Consider the following 17,877-nt stretch of genomic DNA (forward strand, 5'->3'; position numbering starts at 1 on the left):
ATTACAAACACCCAAGACATAAATGCGCCAATTACCCCCCCCCCCCCCCCCCCCATAATTGTCTAATCGATGCACATATTTCCAGCTAATGTGCATGATTTATGGACGCATGGATGACTGCCCACATCGGAGTGGTGCTCTACCTCCACACTGATGTTTAAAAGTCCACCACTAACGGGATCTAACAGCTGAGATTTTTTTTTTTTTTTTTTTTTTTTTTTTGGAGCGCTTCAACTTGCAATCACTGACCTGATTGGACCCGGCGGCTGTGACGTCAGAGGAGCGCAGGAGTCCAGGATTGGCGGGAGGGGGAGTAAACAAAGCAGCGAGGAGGAGGGGGAGGAAGAGGAGGAGGAGGAAGAGCGCTTCCCACATCTCCAGACAGTCCGGCTTGACGCGCCGAGTCTGACTTTACGCACAAAGCGCGCGCTCGGACTTTGCGGCAAAGACTTAATGTTGTATTTAATTTTTTAAGTTTTAAGACTTTTATTGGTTCAAACACATTCGGAGCCGCCACCGGGAAACTTATTCCGTCTTGCAAACTGAACTCGCGTCTTATTTTGTGCGTGCGTAAAAATGAGTGCGCTTTTTTTTTTTTTTTTTTTTGTTGTAGTTGTTGTAAAAAAATGAGCTGTGCTGAGGGAAAACTCGGCGCGTTTCCAGTCCAATAATTGGGAGGACTGCCGACACGGAGCAGAAAGTCACGATTTAAGCTCCAAAAAAAAAAAAAAGAGGGACGAGCGTCTCCCTCATCCTAGGGTCTCTGCGCGCCGGAGTGTCCCCGCTGAGCTGAGGCCGGGTGGTGCTGACATGCTGCCCAAAGTCGAAACGGACTCGCTGCTACTTTCTCGATCGTATGGGGAACAGGGACACATGCCAAGGAACTTGCAAGGTAAGAACTATTAATTTGCACACCAATATTCCCAATATTTCTATTATTACGTATTTTTTTATTTATTTATTTGCACTGCACATTTCTCTGAATGTCAAGTTGCGCTGTCAAACTGATTTTAGGGCCTATAAGAAATTGGGTTGAGCTCAGACATATTTGCTCTTTATTTTTATAAAGCTGCAGATTTGTGTTCATACAAAATATTTGGTGTTACTTTTCTAAAACTGCACGTTAACTTTTTTGCGCAAACACAAAAATGTTGTAATAAAGTTGAATTTGCTGATTTTGCACAAATAATGGAAAAAACTTAAATAACATCAACTATATGGATTGTTTTTATTAAGCAAAATTGTCATATGTTTGGTTGCATTTATTTATTTATTTTTGTATATCAATCAAAAATACCCCTGCAATATCCACCATCAAACCTCGTTAAGAGCCACTTAAAAATTGTATTTAAATTGCCAAAAAAAAAAAAAAAAATGCCAACATTGCTGCGTGTACACACAAACAAATAATAAGTAACACGTTTTACAAAGCATAAAAACTTGTGACACTTCTGCACAAGATAAACTCCACGCTGCGCTCCACATTTAAATATATAGCCTATATATTCCATATTTTACAAGCAGGCAATCAGCCCGCACTTGTTTATGAGATGCTGATAAAAAAAGTAAAAGGAGTGTCTTGTTATCTTGCTTTTTTTTTTTTTTTTTTACACACGCAGTAAAAACAAGGTAGCTCGGAACACTTTATGTCCCCTTGCAGGGATCATTATTAATATTTGTATTCTGCAAATATGCAATCAAGACCGTTTTTTATGCATGAAAAAAAAATGGTTTGCAATAAGAAACAGTTGTAAATTATTATAAATATGCGTTACAAAGAATGCATGCAGGCGCATGAGTGGAAGATGCAAAAAATGGGGGGAAAAAGAAGGCCTGCAAAAATATAAAAGCGTGTTAAAAGTGTGCATTTATTGCATGTCTCTATTTGCAAGGCAATGCAACTTGTTGCTCAGACCAAACAGAGGAAAGCGAATAATCATATTAATAATTATTATTAATTATTCGATATTTTAAATAAAAAATCTAACAAAGGGAGCACTGAGGCCTTCCACGCACCGGGCGCCTAAAAAAAAGGCGCAAATTAAAAACCAAGTCTTTCCACTTTTTATAACACTCTTTTTTTATTTGTCTTCTTTGATCGCGGCTGCTTTTATGATTCAAGCCGTAAATGCTTTTTGCAACTGCCGTAGATGTCATTCGGACTCAGTGCTTGAGTGATGTCACCCATCAGCGAGGTAAATAATTAAATTACCTATATAGCGCAATAAAACAAAATGCTGTAATTGAACTGTTTTTTTTTGTTTTTTTTTTAAATAACTTGCATTTTTTTTAACAAAAAAAAAATACCTGCATGGAATACATTGAATCTGCATTAGTGCCATGGGAAACAAAACAAAAAAAAAACATATTAATAAAATAAATAAAGCTAATTGGGTCTTAACAAATGGAGGTAACAATCATGTTATGATGCATGGCGCTTGTGTGTGTCTCCATTTGTCCGTGGGTGGCAACATCTCCTCCTTAATATCTCTCTTTATAGAGGTATTCCATATTCATGAGCCTTTACTTTCACACTCTTCACTTTTGCTCCACTTCTTTTCTGGCCTTCTGATTTGCACCACACAGCTAGTCAATCAGCAGCAGCCACTTGTCTGCAAATCCAATATATATATATACATATATATATATATATATATATATATAGGGGCAGCACACACACACACACACACACATTCCTCTCAATCAATGTGCATGTGTCCTTTTGCAGCCCCTCAAATAAAAATGATGGACTACTCCTATGACGAAGACCTGGACGAGATGTGTCCCGTGTGTGGAGACAAGGTGTCGGGGTATCACTACGGACTCCTCACCTGTGAGAGCTGCAAGGTTAGTGGACGCTTTTTCCCCTTTTTTTCCTTCACAACATTGCTGCAAAAACTGTTGAGTGTGTATGATTGTTGCCTATATTTGTGACCCCTGTGTGTGTGTGTCCATAGAATAAACCCATATAGAGATTTGCATCTGCATGGTTCTGTCCTGTGTACTTATTAAAGTGTGTCGTTGTTTTAAATTCGGGGAGTTTTTTGATAAAAGATCCAAATGTTCTTGTTTATTATGACAAGTAAAGTAATCAAATCAAGTAAGAGCCAATATGCAAACTTTCCGACTCAGTATCAGTGTTGCTAACTCATGGTCACGTCGTCATCTTTTTGCTTTTGCTCCGTTCGCTGCACTATTATTTATTAGCGTTACACATATAAGTTGCTTAAGTACTTGTTTGTATTTTGAGTTAAACCTTAATGTTTATTGTGTACATTGAACAAGCCAATAAAACAGATTCTAATTCTAATTAATTGTTGCATTATGCATGAAGACCTACTGTTTAATCAAGCTTGTGTGGCCATTATTTCCATCCCTGGTGTGTGTGTGTGTGTATAATTGTTGCCTATATGTGACCCCTGTGTGTGTGTGTCCATAGAATAAAACCATATAGAGATGTGCATTTGCATGGTTCTGTCCTGTGTACTTATTAAAGTGTGTCGTTGCTTTAAATTCGGGGAGTTTTTTGATAAAAGATCCAAATTGTCTTGTTTATTATGACATGTAAAGTAATCAAATCAAGTGAGAGCCAATATGCAAACTTTCCGACTCAGTATAATATCACCTTGGCTAACTCATGGTCACGTCGTCATCTTTTTGCTTTTGCTCCATTCGCTACGCTATGATATTTTAACCTTGCACATATTAGCTGCTTAAGTACTTGTTTATATTTTTTAGTTAAGCCTTAATGTTTATTATTTGTATTGAACAAGCGTTAGCCAATAAAACTGATTTTAATTCTAATAAATAGTTGCATTATGCATGAAGACCTACTGTTTAATCAAGCTTGTGTGGCCATTATTTCCATCCCTGGTGTGTGTGTGTGTGTATAATTGTTGCCTATATGTGACCCCTGTGTGTGTGTGTCCATAGAATAAAACCATATAGAGATGTGCATTTGCATGGTTCTGTCCTGTGTACTTATTAAAGTGCGTCGTTTCTGTAAATTCGGGGAGTTTTTTGATAAAAGATCCAAATTTTCTTGTTTATTATGACATGTAAAGTAATCAAATCAAGTGAGAGCCAATATGCAAACTTTCCGACTCAGTATAATATCACCTTGGCTAACTCATGGTCACGTCGTCATCTTTTTGCTTTTGCTCCATTCGCTACGCTATTATATTTTAACCTTGCACATATTAGCTGCTTAAGTACTTGTTTATATTTTTTAGTTAAGCCTTAATGTTTATTATTTGTATTGAACAAGCGTTAGCCAATGAAACTGATTTTAATTCTAATAAATAGTTGCATTATGCATGAAGACCTACTGTTTAATCAAGCTTGTGTGGACATTATTTCCATCCCTGGTGTGTGTGTGTATGATTGTTGCCTATATGTGACCCCTGTGTGTGTGTGTCCATAGAATAAAACCATATAGAGATGTGCATTTGCATGGTTTTGTCCTGTGTACTTATTAAAGTGTGTCGTTGCTTTAAATTCGGGGAGTTTTTTGATAAAAGATCACAATGTTCTTGTTTATTATGACACATAAAGTAATCAAATCAAGTGAGAGCCAATATGCAACCTTTCCGACTCAGTATAATAATATTTTTGCTTTTGCTCCGTTCGCTGCACTATTATTTATTAGCCTTACACATATTAGTTGCTTAAGTACTTGTTTATATTTTGAGTTAAGCCTTAATGTTTATTGTGTTTACATTGAACAAGCGTTAGCCCAAAAAATTGACTCTAATTCTAATAAATTGTTGCATTATGCATGGAGACTTACTGTTTAATCAAGCTTGTGTGGCCATTATTTCCATCCCTGGTGTGTGTATGTGTGTGTGTTGTGACCCCTGTGTGTGTGTGTCCATAGAATAAAACCATATAGAGATGTGCATTTGCATGGTTCTGTCCTGTGTACTTCTAGTTTTTTGATAAAAGATCACCATTTTCTTGTTTATTATGACATGCAAAGTAATCAAATCAAGTGAGCGCCAATATGCAAACTTTCCGACTCAGTATAATAATATTTTTGCTTTTGCTCCGTTCGCTGCGCTATTATTTATTAGCCTTGCACATATTAGCTGCTTAAGTACCTGTTTATATTTTTTAGTTAAGCCTTAATGTTTACTGTTTGCATTGAACACGCGTTAGCCAATAAAACTGATTCTAATTCTAATAAATTGTTGCATTATGCATGAAGACCTACTGTTTAATCAAGCTTGTGTGGCCATTATTTCCATCCCTGGTGTGTGTATGTGTGTGTGTTGAGACCCCTGTGTGTGTGTCCATAGAATAAAACCATATAGAGATGTGCATTTGCATGGTTCTATCCTGTGTACCTATTAAAGTGTGTCGTTGCTTTAAATTCAGGGAGTTTTTTTGATAAAAGATCACAATTTTGTTGTTTATTATGACACGTAAAGTAATCAAATCAAGTGAGAGCCAATATGCAAACTTTCCGACTCAGTATAATACCTGTTTATATTCTTTTAGTTAAGCCTTAATGTTTATTGTTTACATTGAACAAGCGTTAGCCAATAAAACTTACTCTAATTCTAATAAATTGTTGCATTATGCATGAAGACTTACTGTTTAATCAAGCTTGTGTGGCCATTATCTCCATCCCTGGTGTGTGTGTGTGTGCGTGTTGAGACCCCTGTGTGTGTGTCCATAGAATAAAACCATATAGAGATGTGCATTTGCATAGTTTTGTCCTGTGTACTTATTAAAGTGTGTCGTTTCTTTAAATTCGGGGAGTTTTTTGATAAAAGATCACAATTTTGTTGTTTATTATGACACGTAAAGTAATCAAATCAAGTGAGAGCCAATATGCAAACTTTCCGACTCAGTATAATACCTGTTTATATTATTTTAGTTAAGCCTTAATGTTTATTGTTTACATTGAACAAGCGTTAGCCAATAAAACTTACTGTAATTCTAATAAATTGTTGCATTATGCATGAAGACCTACTGTTTAATCAAGCTTGTGTGGCCATTATTTCCATCCCTGGTGTGTGTGTGTGTGCGTGTTGAGACCCCTGTGTGTGTGTCCATAGAATAAAACCATATAGAGATGTGCATTTGCATAGTTTTGTCCTGTGTACTTATTAAAGTGTGTCGTTTCTTTAAATTCGGGGAGTTTTTTGATAAAAGATCACCATTTTCTTGTTTATTATGGCACGTAAAGTAATCAAATCAAGTGAAAGCCAATATGCAAACCTTCCGACTCAGTATAATATCTGTTTATATTTTGAGTTAAGCCTTAATGTTTATTGTGTACATTGAACAAGCGTTGGCCAATAAAACTGATTCTAATTCTAATAAATTGTTGCATTATGCATGAAGACCTACTGTTTAATCAAGCTTGTGTGGCCATTATTTCCCTCCCTGGTGTGTGTGTGTGTGTGTGTTTGTGTGTGTGTGCACAACTTTCATCACAACTTCATTAGCATGAGTCTGAATGGCGAAAGGCTTCCCATACAAAAGTTAATAACGAGGCGGCATGCAGCAAGCTTTATTTGTCCTATTGCCTCCCTTCATATACAGACATTTTTAACCAAAGGCGAATACCGCTGTGTTAATACAAGTTGGAGTATTGATGCAGTGGCACACATTTCTTGCCTATGTGGTCATTATTCAAAGCAGATGTTATAGATTGGATTCCGTATTGTAACCTTGAGATGCTATAAGCACTTGCTCGGAGGGAGACGTCAGTGGCATCTGTGCAGCTTCTCAGCCCTCGCAGCTTTTTTAGTCCGCGTGCATGCCGGGGGCCGCAGATATTTCTATGAAACGCTGCCTACCCTTGTTGAAACATTAATACTATTGATATTTACCTGCACAAGCCCGCCCCGTGGATTCGCTCGATAAAGTATTCCGGACTGTCGGCTGCAGCCGGGATTTTATATTATTATATCACATTTATTTTATTTGTCGTCAGCCTAATCCGCCTCGTCCCTCTTCTTCGTCGCAAAGTGGACACGGCAGCACTCCATTCATGATGACAACATAGAAACGGGGGCGAAGGGGGGGGGGGGGGGGCTTCAAGTCAGAGGAGGGGGGCAAAAGGTCAAGATCACGGCACAGAATCAACACCGGTAAATGGAGTTCAACTTTGTTCATATTTTCAAAGTAAAACCCAACCACTGCTCTTGAATACAATTTGAAATCTAATTTTCCCTTTCAATGAGGATATTTGCTTAAATGCTTTTTTTTTTTTCAATTTTCGGTAACACTTCAGTATGGGGAACATATTCACCATTAACTAGTTGCTTATTAAAGTAAAAAAAAAATACCGAATTTAGAGTTATTTAGACACTAGGGGAACATATACACTGCAAAAAGTCAGTGTTCAAAAACAAGAAAAAAAAAATAAAAAATTAGGGATATTTTTTTTTAACTAAGCAAAATTATCTGCCAATAGAACAAGAAAATTCGGCTTTTCAAGACTTTCCAAAACAAGTAAAATTAGCTAACCTCAATGAACCCCAAAATACCTTAAAATAAGTATATTCTCTCTAATAACAAGTACACTTTTCTTGGTAGAAAAGAAAAAGAGACCTTTTTGCTCAATATGTCGAAAAATATTTTTAAATTAAGCAAATGCTAGTGCCATTATCTTCACATAATGATATGCGCTCGGCATCATGATTTTTTTTCATGCTTGAAGTAAGAAATTATTACTCTAAAAAAGTAGTTTTATACTAGTGAGTGTTGATGACACAGCTTTGCAACAGTTGATATTCTAGTTTCAAGCATGTTTTACTCAATATAGGTCATAAAATCTCAGCAACAAGCTGTAATATCTTACTGAGATCAATTAGGACCAAAACCCTTAAAACAAGTAAAACACTAACATAAAATCTGCTTAGTGAGAAGAATTATATTATCAGACAGAAAATAAGCAAATATCACCCTTATTTGAGATATTTAATCTTACTTAGATTTCAGTTTTTGCAATGTGTAAGGGTTAGGGTTTGAGTTTGAGTTTATTTGGAACATGCGTGCATACAACGTGATGCATCACAATTTCCGGTTTCTCTATTCAACGTGTTCGAAAAGGAGTAGGAAGAAGCAGAGATTATTTAATCTGACCCCTTTTCCTTTACATAGCAGTTGCTAAAACTTTTAACTTCCTGTTCTCACTGTATTCACAATATATTACATAGGTAATAACAATAAAAATAAATAAATAATACTCGGTGAAGTAAGTTACATTTCATATGGTGACATGAGTAAGATTATCTTGAAAATGTTAGGGTTAGGGTTACTAATAAGCAATAATTCTGAGGTTATTGAGTGAAGACTCTTAGTTAATGGCTTAGTGGTTATATAATAAGGCCATGCAGAATAAGGCATTAATAAGTACTTAATAGTGACTAATTAAGAGCCAATATGTTACTAATTTGCATGTTAATAAGCAACTAATTAATGGTGAATATTTGTTCACCATACTAAAGTGTTACCCAATTTTCAAACAGTTTGTAGCACTCTCTGCACTTTATTTTTTCACGCAGACTGTCAATTAAATTTGTGAGCAGCAATTTCATTTTTTTAAAGGTTATGGATCGAGAATACTTGACTCCCTCCTTCGTCAGCTTGATTTTTTTCACCCCTTCTGACAATAATTAAGCCCATGAATATCTGTAAATTCCGGATCTGGGAATTATGGAAATATTGTGTTTTTTGTGATCAACTTATGGAAAGTTGAAAAGATGACTTCCTATATGGAACATAGGCACAGGTACTCTATATTATATATTATATATATATATATATGTGTGTTTTTATTAACTGTGTGAATTAGCCGTGTGTTACATTCAGCCAGTGTGTGTGTGTGTGTGTGTGTGTGTGTGTGTGTGTGTGTGTGTGTGTGTGTGTGTGTGTGTGTGTGTGTGTGTGTGTGTGTGTGTGTGTGTGTGTGTGTGTGTGTGTGTGTGTGTGTGTGTATGGAAATATTGTGTTTTTTGTGATCAACTTATGGAAAGTTGAAAAGATGACTTCTTATATGGAACATAGGCACAGGTACTCTATATTATATATTATATATATATATACATATATATATATATATATGTGTTTTTATTAACTGTGTGAATTAGCCGTGTGTTACATTCAGCCAGTGTGTGTGTGTGTGTGTGTGTGTGTGTGTGTGTGTGTGTGTGTGTGTGTGTGTGTGTGTGTGTGTGTGTGTGTGTGTGTGTGTGTGTGTGTGTGTGTGTGTGTGTGTATGTGTGTGTGTGTGTGTGTGAATGGGTGCATTACCATCAAATGGCCGGGGTCAAGCGGGTTGACATGTTAATTGGTTCCCTCCGCAGGGCTTCTTCAAGCGCACGGTCCAGAACAACAAGCGCTACACATGTATAGAGAACCAGAGTTGCCAGATTGACAAGACCCAGAGGAAGCGCTGCCCGTACTGCCGCTTTCAAAAGTGCCTCAATGTCGGCATGAAGCTGGAAGGTAAAAGCACCGCACTCAACATTTAGAACATTTCAGCTGCCAGGGTGTCTTGAAACTGCATGTTTTTTACTAGTGTGTTTAGCTTTATGCACATGCTTCCCTCTTTATGTGTGTGTGTGTGTGTGTGTGTGTGTTCTAATAGGCTTGTCGTGGCCCTTACCAATATTTTGTTTTAATATTATCGGGTTTGAATAATTGAATTGAACCAACCAAGGCTCCAAATGCCGCTGGTTACTGAAAACATAAACAATGTTAAATAGCCGTGAACGTGGTTGTGGCCCCTAAATAACCGGGGTGTGCAAAGTGGGGACCGGGGGCCATTCGCAGTTGCTACTTATAACCCTCCCCATCTCACCTGTAAATCCAACATGGCGCTTAGTATTTTTGCATGCACTAAAACAAACTAATGACTGCATGGTTCTGGTTTACACCAGCTTTTTAGAGCACATGTAAAATATGAATTCGGTTTTTGCCTTTTTAAAAATGGGATTAACATATCTAGATAAACCCATCTAAATAATTATAAAAATAAATCCGTTTTTTTTTCCCCTCGAAAAAAGTCCCAGGAAATTCAATAAAAAGTGGCCATGAAATTAATTTGAATAATCAAATAACCTGTCATTATTCACTTAAATATGATTATAAATCATTTACTTCAGAGTGTAAAGAGATAATACTGTATTTTTCGGAGTATAAGTCGCTCCGGAGTATAAGTTGCACCGGCCGAAAATGCATAATAAAGAAGGAAAAAAAACATATATAAGTCACACTTTTGGGGGAAATGTATTTGATAAAACCCAACACAAAAAATAGACATTTGAAAGGCAATTTAAAATAAATAAAGAATAGTGAACAACAGGCTGAATAAGTGTACGTTATATGAGGCATAAATAACCAACTGAGAACGTGCCTGGTATGTTAACGTAACATATTATGGTAAGAGTCATTCAAATAACTATAACATATAGAACATGCTATACGTTTACCAAACAATCTGTCACTCCTAATCGCTAAATCCCATGAAATCTTATACGTCTAGTCTCTTACGTGAATGAGCTAAATTATATTATTTGATATTTTACGGCAATGTGTTAATAATTTCACACATAAGTCGCTCCTGGGTATAAGTCGCACCCCCGGCCAAACTATGAAAAAAACTGCGACTTATAGTCCGAAAAATACGGTAGCTGATTCTCGTCGTGTTGTCATTAGTGGGATATACAAATTATAATAATACATTATTGTTATGATCATATTATTGTTAGTGCATATCCTGTTGATTAAGAATCCCTCTGTTTTAAAAAAAAAATATATATATATATATGCCTCTGTTTTTACCTTTAAGCAAGGGGTCCTTGAACGCACCACAGTTATAGGCAATTATATGCGTTTATGACGTCTTTTTTAAAGTATTTTACATATTAAAAAACATCTTCAAACTTTACAAAAGGCAAATTTGGTTCCATGGTGGCCCCTGGTGCCGACGTAAACAAAAATAAAGTAGCTATTGATGCTCAGTTTGGTGCCAAATGAACACGAACTAGGCCACCTGCAACCCGTCCTTGACAGTGACAATGATAGCGAGGTGCATTCATGAACCCTGGAATTGTGAGCATTAAACGTCAATACCAACAAGTCGTGTTTTTTTTTTAGCACATTTTCTATTTTCTTTTATTGCCGCTGGTTTTGCTGCAATAACTATACCAATTTGTTGTGGATTTCATTTCCTATCTGTTTAATTCATCACTTCTTTTTCATTGCATTTATATTATTGAAGTAGATACTTCCATAAGAATAAAAAGGCATATTCTGTTTTTTTTAAGTATTGGTTCAGGCACTGTTTTAAGCACCGGCACCATTTTAAAAGTACTGTTTTGTTACTAGTATCAGTTCAAATGTACCCGTCCATAGTAACAATATGATTATTTCAGAGTTACTGCATTGGTGTAAAACTGCACTTCATCAGAGCTATTTCTAAAGCCACAATAATACAATGAAAGCAAACTAGTGCGTCTTTTAAATGGACAATTATTGTCACATTCTGTCTGACCGGCCCACAGTGCAGGTGTACCCAATGCCGTGGCCAGGGAGCGGCATTAACGCACACTTGCCGGGCCAAGCTGCTTTCACTTTGTACCGCCAGTAATCCATTTACAGTACAATACATTTATGTACTTCACTTTGCTTATTATGGGCTTTTATGAGCAACCACTCCATAAAAAAAAAAGTCATCTAAAAGTTGTGCACATCTGCAGAAGTGAAAAGCGTTCTTTGCTGAGCATCATATTCTTTTCAAGATATGTTGCCTGTTTGCAATTACCAATGCTGAACAGTGGGGGGAAATAATCATTGCATGGAGTATTTTTTTTCTTTTTTTTTTTTTTTAACATCCACATAGGTGTTTTATAAACTTTTTGGCGACATTCTTTTAAAATGACAACTTTGTCATTTTCCATGAAATCAAAGTTGAACGCCGCTCAGTAGAGTTCATTCATGCTTTTTGGCATGAAACATATTCTTCCATAATCATTTTAAAATGTGAAGGGTTTAATTCCAAATGGACATATCCACAAAAGGGGCATTAGAAAGTTAAATAGCTCCTTTGACAATAAAATTACCCGCCGAAAAAATGTACACACATGAACCGCGGGAGAAATTTGTGTTAACATGTGAAATAAAAGCCTTCTTTCTACCGCTGTGTTGAAAACTAGCAATGCTTATTAGTATGGGAGATGGGGGGGGTCATGGGGAGTTTGGGGGTATCTGGTAGCTGCGATGCACTTAAACCCTGCCAGACAGGGAATAAAAAATACAAAAACTTGGCATGAAGGCAAGAATGGTAATGATGATACTTTTGGCTGGCGAGTTGTACGCCTCTTTGTTTGATTTGAACGCGGCTCAGAAGCCCGCTCGACGCGGCTATGTAAAATAGTGACGGGATGACAGGGCAAGAAATAATCCTCCTGTTCAAAGATCATATGGAAAAACGCTCATTGTTTCGTTTTACTCACTAATACCTAATTCCGCGCGTTTCACCCGGATTCTGCAACAACTGCAATAACAAGATTTGAATGATTTAACAGACAATTGTAATTCTCTAAGTGTCGGTGATGTGTTATTCATTTGGTTATAGCATTTTAGAAGCTTAAGTGGGAGCTAGGAGAGTTAAAAAAAAATGTGCTTAACTAAAATCCTCCCAAAGGCTTTTTTTTTTCTTCCTTCTACCTGTCTTGAGAAGTGTAATTAATCGGTCTTAATTGTGAATGGCCGTGGGGCATATAGTCCCAGCCTGTCATTTTTCCAGCGGGCCGTGTTTGCTTTGCTCGCTTTGGCGGCAGCTTTCAGCTCGGGGGCACGACGGGCCCCGCAGCGCCGTGTCAAGAGCTCGAAGCCGTAACCACTAAAGCAGTGTTTTTCAACCACTGTGCTACGGCACACAGAGATACAGTCTGGTGTGCCGTGGGAGATGATGCAATTTCAGCTATTTGGGTGAAAAGTATTTTTTGCAAACCAGTAATTATAATCCGCAAATAAGGTGCCGTTGTTGAGTGTCTGTGTTGTCTCGAGCTCGGCAGAGTAACCGTGTTATACTCTTCCATATCAGTAGGTGGCAGCAGGTAGCTAATTGCTTTGTAGACGTCGGGAAAATGGTTTGTCATGATCGCAATATGAAGACGACAGCGGTAGGCAGTGTGCAGGTAAAAAGGTATCTAATGCTTAAACCAAAAATAAACAAAAGGTGAGTTAAAAAAAAAAGGCATTGAAGCTTTGAGATGGCTATGCGGAAAGAAACTACAACTGAACTGGCTACAAAGTAAAGAAAAACAGAATGCTGGACGACAGCAAAGACTTACACACTGCAAAAAGTCAAGTGTTCAAAAAAAAAATACAAAAAATACAAAAATTAGGGGCATTTTACTTGAACTAAGCAAAATTATCTGCCAATAGAACAAGAAAATTTGGCTTGTCAAGACTTTCCGAAACAAGTAAAATTAGCTAACCTCAATGAACCCAAAATACCTTAAAATAAGAATATTCTCACTAATAACAAGTGCACTTTTCTTGGTACAAAAAAAAAAAAGAGACCTTTGGCTCAATATGTTGAAACATTTTCTTAAATTAAGTAAACGCTAGTGCCATTATCTTGACATAATTGATATGCGCTCTGCATTACACTTCTTGAAACCAGCAAACTTATACTAAAAACTAATTTATTGTTCTTAATGGAAAGGCAACAAGGCAACATCGTGTTACTCTCGGGGTCTACTAGCCGCTCAGGCAAATCATATGGTCTAAAAATGCATTTTTCCATCGATAACATGACATCATCACACCAAGTGCGTGTTCTTTCAGTCAATTAGTGCGCATATATACAGCCTGGCCCCTGGCAAAAAATGTTTTAATTGTAATTTTGAAGAATTCATCTGAATGTGCATGAACTATTTCTGTTCAAAATTGTTAGAAATGTCACATGTTAAATGTTTAAATATTAACTGTCAGTTTACTGTACTGTGCCAACTCTACTACTATATAAGTACGTATTTTCTATTGGTTCATTGAAAATAAAGCAGCAAAGTCCATTTGGCTGTCATCTGTTTTAATTATGAGACTAAATTGTGTCAAAGTCATGATTTTTTTTTTCATGCTTGAAATAAGAAATGATTACTTTAAAAAAGTAGTTTTATACTTGTGAGTGTTGATGACACAGCTTTGCAACAGTTGATATTCTAGTTTCAAGCATGTTTTACTCAATATAGGTCATAAAATCTCAGCAACAAGCTGTAATATCTTACTGAGATCATTTAGGACCAAAACCCTTAAAACAAGTAAAACACTCTAACATAAAATCTGCTTAGTGAGAAGAATTATCTTATCAGACAGAAAATAAGCAAATATCACCCTTATTTGAGATATTTCATCTTACTTAGATTTCAGTTTTTGCAGTGTAGCGTGTGGAGCAGAGATGGCGTCCACAAAGTACATCCGTACATGAAATGACAACAACGTCCGCACAATGAAGGACAGCAACAACTGGAATAGTCTTAGTTGCTAAAACAAAGCAGGTGCGGGGAATAGCGATCAAAGGAAGACATGAAACTGCAACAGGAAAATACCAACAAAACAGAAAAAAAACCCACCAAAATAGGAGCGCAAGGAAAACACCAAAAAACTCCAAATAAGTCAAGGCGTGATGTGACAGGTCGTGACAGTACTTTGAGACAAGTATAGTTGATGCATGGTTGGTTATGGTTTGAATTCATATTTAAAAATTGCGACGACAACTTTTTATTGTCAATATCGAGTTAAATTTTTCAATGATTTCTGCTGGTGGTGTGCATTAAAGCACTACTCTACAGGAGGGCCGCTACACCTAAACCTATCCTCTCACACACGCATGCACACACACTAATCTCCCGAGCTAATGCACGTATTCACGAAAAGGCCGAAAAAGACGGCCACGGGCGAGAGAATCCACCAAAGGGTGTGTACAGTAATGCTGAAAGAGACGAGAGATGGGTTCATGGTTTGTGTCATGGCATGATACCGCAGCTTGAAGCAATATCTATTCAATTCATCGTTTATTGTCATTGCACAGTTCGAAACACAGTTCCCTGTAATTTAAACTCTTACTTGCTGTCCTCAGAATGCCTGGTAGTGCAAATCTCATCTAAAACTAGATCAGGCAATTCCTGAAGGAACTGTGTGGGAATGCTCCAATGCTGACGTTGAACTGAAATCCTGGAATTTTCTTTAGAATTGAGCACACAATTCCCAAACAGGCTGAATATTTTGAAGTTGGAACAGTTTGAATCAGATGAAAAATGTGGCAGTTGTGGAACTTTGAAGAAGGTTCCATTGATTTCAATGGGAATTTCCAAAACATTTGGCGATTTCAGGAAAAGCGGGAATTTTTTAAAAAATGGTAAAAAAAAAAACTTGGATGTTCTGAATGAGTTGAATTGGTTGGTGTTGGAATTTTTCAAATTGGTCAAGAAATGTTGAAGTAGTAACATGTTGAATCGAGGTTACGGAATTCCAGGAATTTCGGGAAAACCGGGAATTTTTTCCAGTTCAAAAAACAACTTTGTTTTTTTTCCTAATTAAGAGGAATGTTTGGACGGTGTAAAGGTTGAAGTGGGTTGAAAAATGTGGAAGGAGTAGTCGGCAGAAAAACGGGTGGAAATAAGGCTTTGGAAAAGCAGGAATTCTGGAAAATCCTGGAATTTTTTGGAACTTGGAAAAAGGGTAGTTTGAATGTCCAGGATGGTAGAATGTGTTGAAAGTGAAATGGTTTGAATCGGTTGAAAAATGTGGAAATGGTGGAAGTTTGAAAAATGGCCAATTCATTTTCAATGGGAAAAGTGTCCCGGAAAACCAGGAATTCTGGGAAATCTGGGGATTTTTTGAATTTGTCAAGTTAAAGCCCGCAAATCCCGATTAAGCTGAACAGTTTGAAGTTGAGATGGTTTGAATCGGGTGAACAATGTGGAAGGTAGAGCGCGCCAAAATCTGCAGAATAATAATAAGATGAATTTTGGTATAGAAAACCATGTGTGTGAATGCTTTGGATCATTCACACAATTAAATCTGCGAGCAGTGATGAGAGGGCCCTCGCCCCCCTTTGGACCTCACCGATGCCCGACCCACCATTAAACCTACTCAGTGGCCATACATTAGAGTGTCCGCCCTGATATCGGTAGGTTGTGAGTTAAAACCGAGTCATACCAAAGACTATAAAAATGGGACCCGTTACCTCCCTGTTTGGCACTCAGCATCAAGGGTTGGAATTGGTGGTTAAATCACCAAACATGATTCCCGAGCGCGGCCACCACTGCTCCCATCACCTCCCAGGCGGTGGAACAAAGGGATGGGTCAAATGCAGAGGGTAATTTCACCACACCTAGTGTGTGTGTGACTATCAGTGGTACTTTAACTTTAATTACAATAGGACTCTCGCGGCCATTGCTGCTCGTCTCATAAATAGAATAAAAAGGTACAATATTTAAAGAATACAACAATAGTGCAATGGAAACTGCAATCAGGAGTACATTTTTAATTTTTATTTTTTTTAAAGCCCCCTTTAATGCCCTTTTAGCCTTCATTTCAGTACTGTTATTGCACTGGAGAATAATACAATCTGTTGATCAACTTGAAATGAATTTGCATCACTGAACTCTGCTAAGCAATGTGGTCTACATACAACACACAAAGACAAAGATATGTTTCAAAGTGCCAATTTTTTTCAGGCCAGAACAAATCGACAAAACTATTTTAAATAGCTGCAACATAACATACATAAGTCACAAACCGCATAATAACAACATAGCTGTAAAGCAAGGAAGGCACACACTACATACACAAAGCCTAACCAGGTGTTTTTTTCTCTCAAGGAATTTTGAAATACAATCATGTCTGAAGCCCAGCACACTACACATTTCCCCAGTTTTAGTTTAGAGATAAGGGAAGATTGGCCTGGCCCACTAGGATCCCTCTTTATGTTTGTGAACTTTAAGGTCTATACATTTAGAGTGATGTGATAATCAAACACTCTAGAAGTCTAGAATGAAAGAGTATATAAGATAATTGACAGACTGTGTACCTTCAGTGACGAATGATGAGCAGAGGCAGAGTTTGGAGTGTTTTCTTTAGCTTGCTTTCCATGTTTATGTACTCACTGTCCACTGTGTCCAGGTACGTGGAAAATGTTTTCCGTGCCATTTGCTGTTTAATGCCCGATATAATGCTAATTAGCTGCCTGAAAGCGGGTGACTCCACTGTAGAAATAGCCTGCATGTCTTCTAGCACATACGCTGCAATGGCTCTATCAATGTTGTCCTGGCTAGCAGTCCCTCCGTTAAAATCCTTAGGTGAAGTGTGTCTCTCTTACTAGCTTTGTCGAAGCATGTTGCTTTTGTAGCTGTTTCAGCAGATTTGAATTGCTGTTTTAGGTAATAGATAGGATCTTTGATCCAAGACACAACTTACATTTAACTAAATGTTATTTTCTTTGTGCTCGACAATAGAAAAGTAGTGAGAATATCTCCATGTTAAGAAACTTGACTTTGGTTCCGCCATGATGTCTTGTTAGTAAACACGGACACGCCCCTCCCACCCCCTCCCGCACCTCTTCTGTAGCTCTCCAGTAAAACACACTCAGATCTTCTCAGTTTTTATCCGATACTACATAAAAAATAACGTAACATAACGCAGTAACGCATCATGTACTAACGGTAACTGAGTTACTGAATATAAAAAATAACGCGTTAGACTATAGTTACCACCGAAAATAACGGCTGTTACTTTGTAACGCCTTAGTCCCAACACTGATCGCCACACAAGCACAACTTCCATCTTGTGTTAACGTCGCATTCTTGTCATGCAATGTTGCACCTCTGCCAGAGTTTGATCATT

General features: G+C 37.4%; 1 protein-coding gene across 1 annotated transcript in view; it reads left to right on the top strand.

Moving 5' to 3' along the window:
- Positions 1-318: 318 nt before the first annotated feature.
- Positions 319-17,877, top strand: part of nr5a2 (nuclear receptor subfamily 5, group A, member 2) — a 145,481-nt gene continuing 127,922 nt past the window's right edge. The window contains 3 exon segments of the mRNA XM_062028049.1: positions 319-892; positions 2,729-2,847; positions 9,324-9,465. Of these exon segments, the coding sequence (XP_061884033.1) occupies positions 811-892; positions 2,729-2,847; positions 9,324-9,465 (343 nt within the window). The 5' untranslated portion in view covers positions 319-810.

Source organism: Entelurus aequoreus, linkage group LG19 (genome assembly GCF_033978785.1).
Source record: "Entelurus aequoreus isolate RoL-2023_Sb linkage group LG19, RoL_Eaeq_v1.1, whole genome shotgun sequence".
NCBI lineage: Eukaryota > Metazoa > Chordata > Actinopteri > Syngnathiformes > Syngnathidae > Entelurus > Entelurus aequoreus.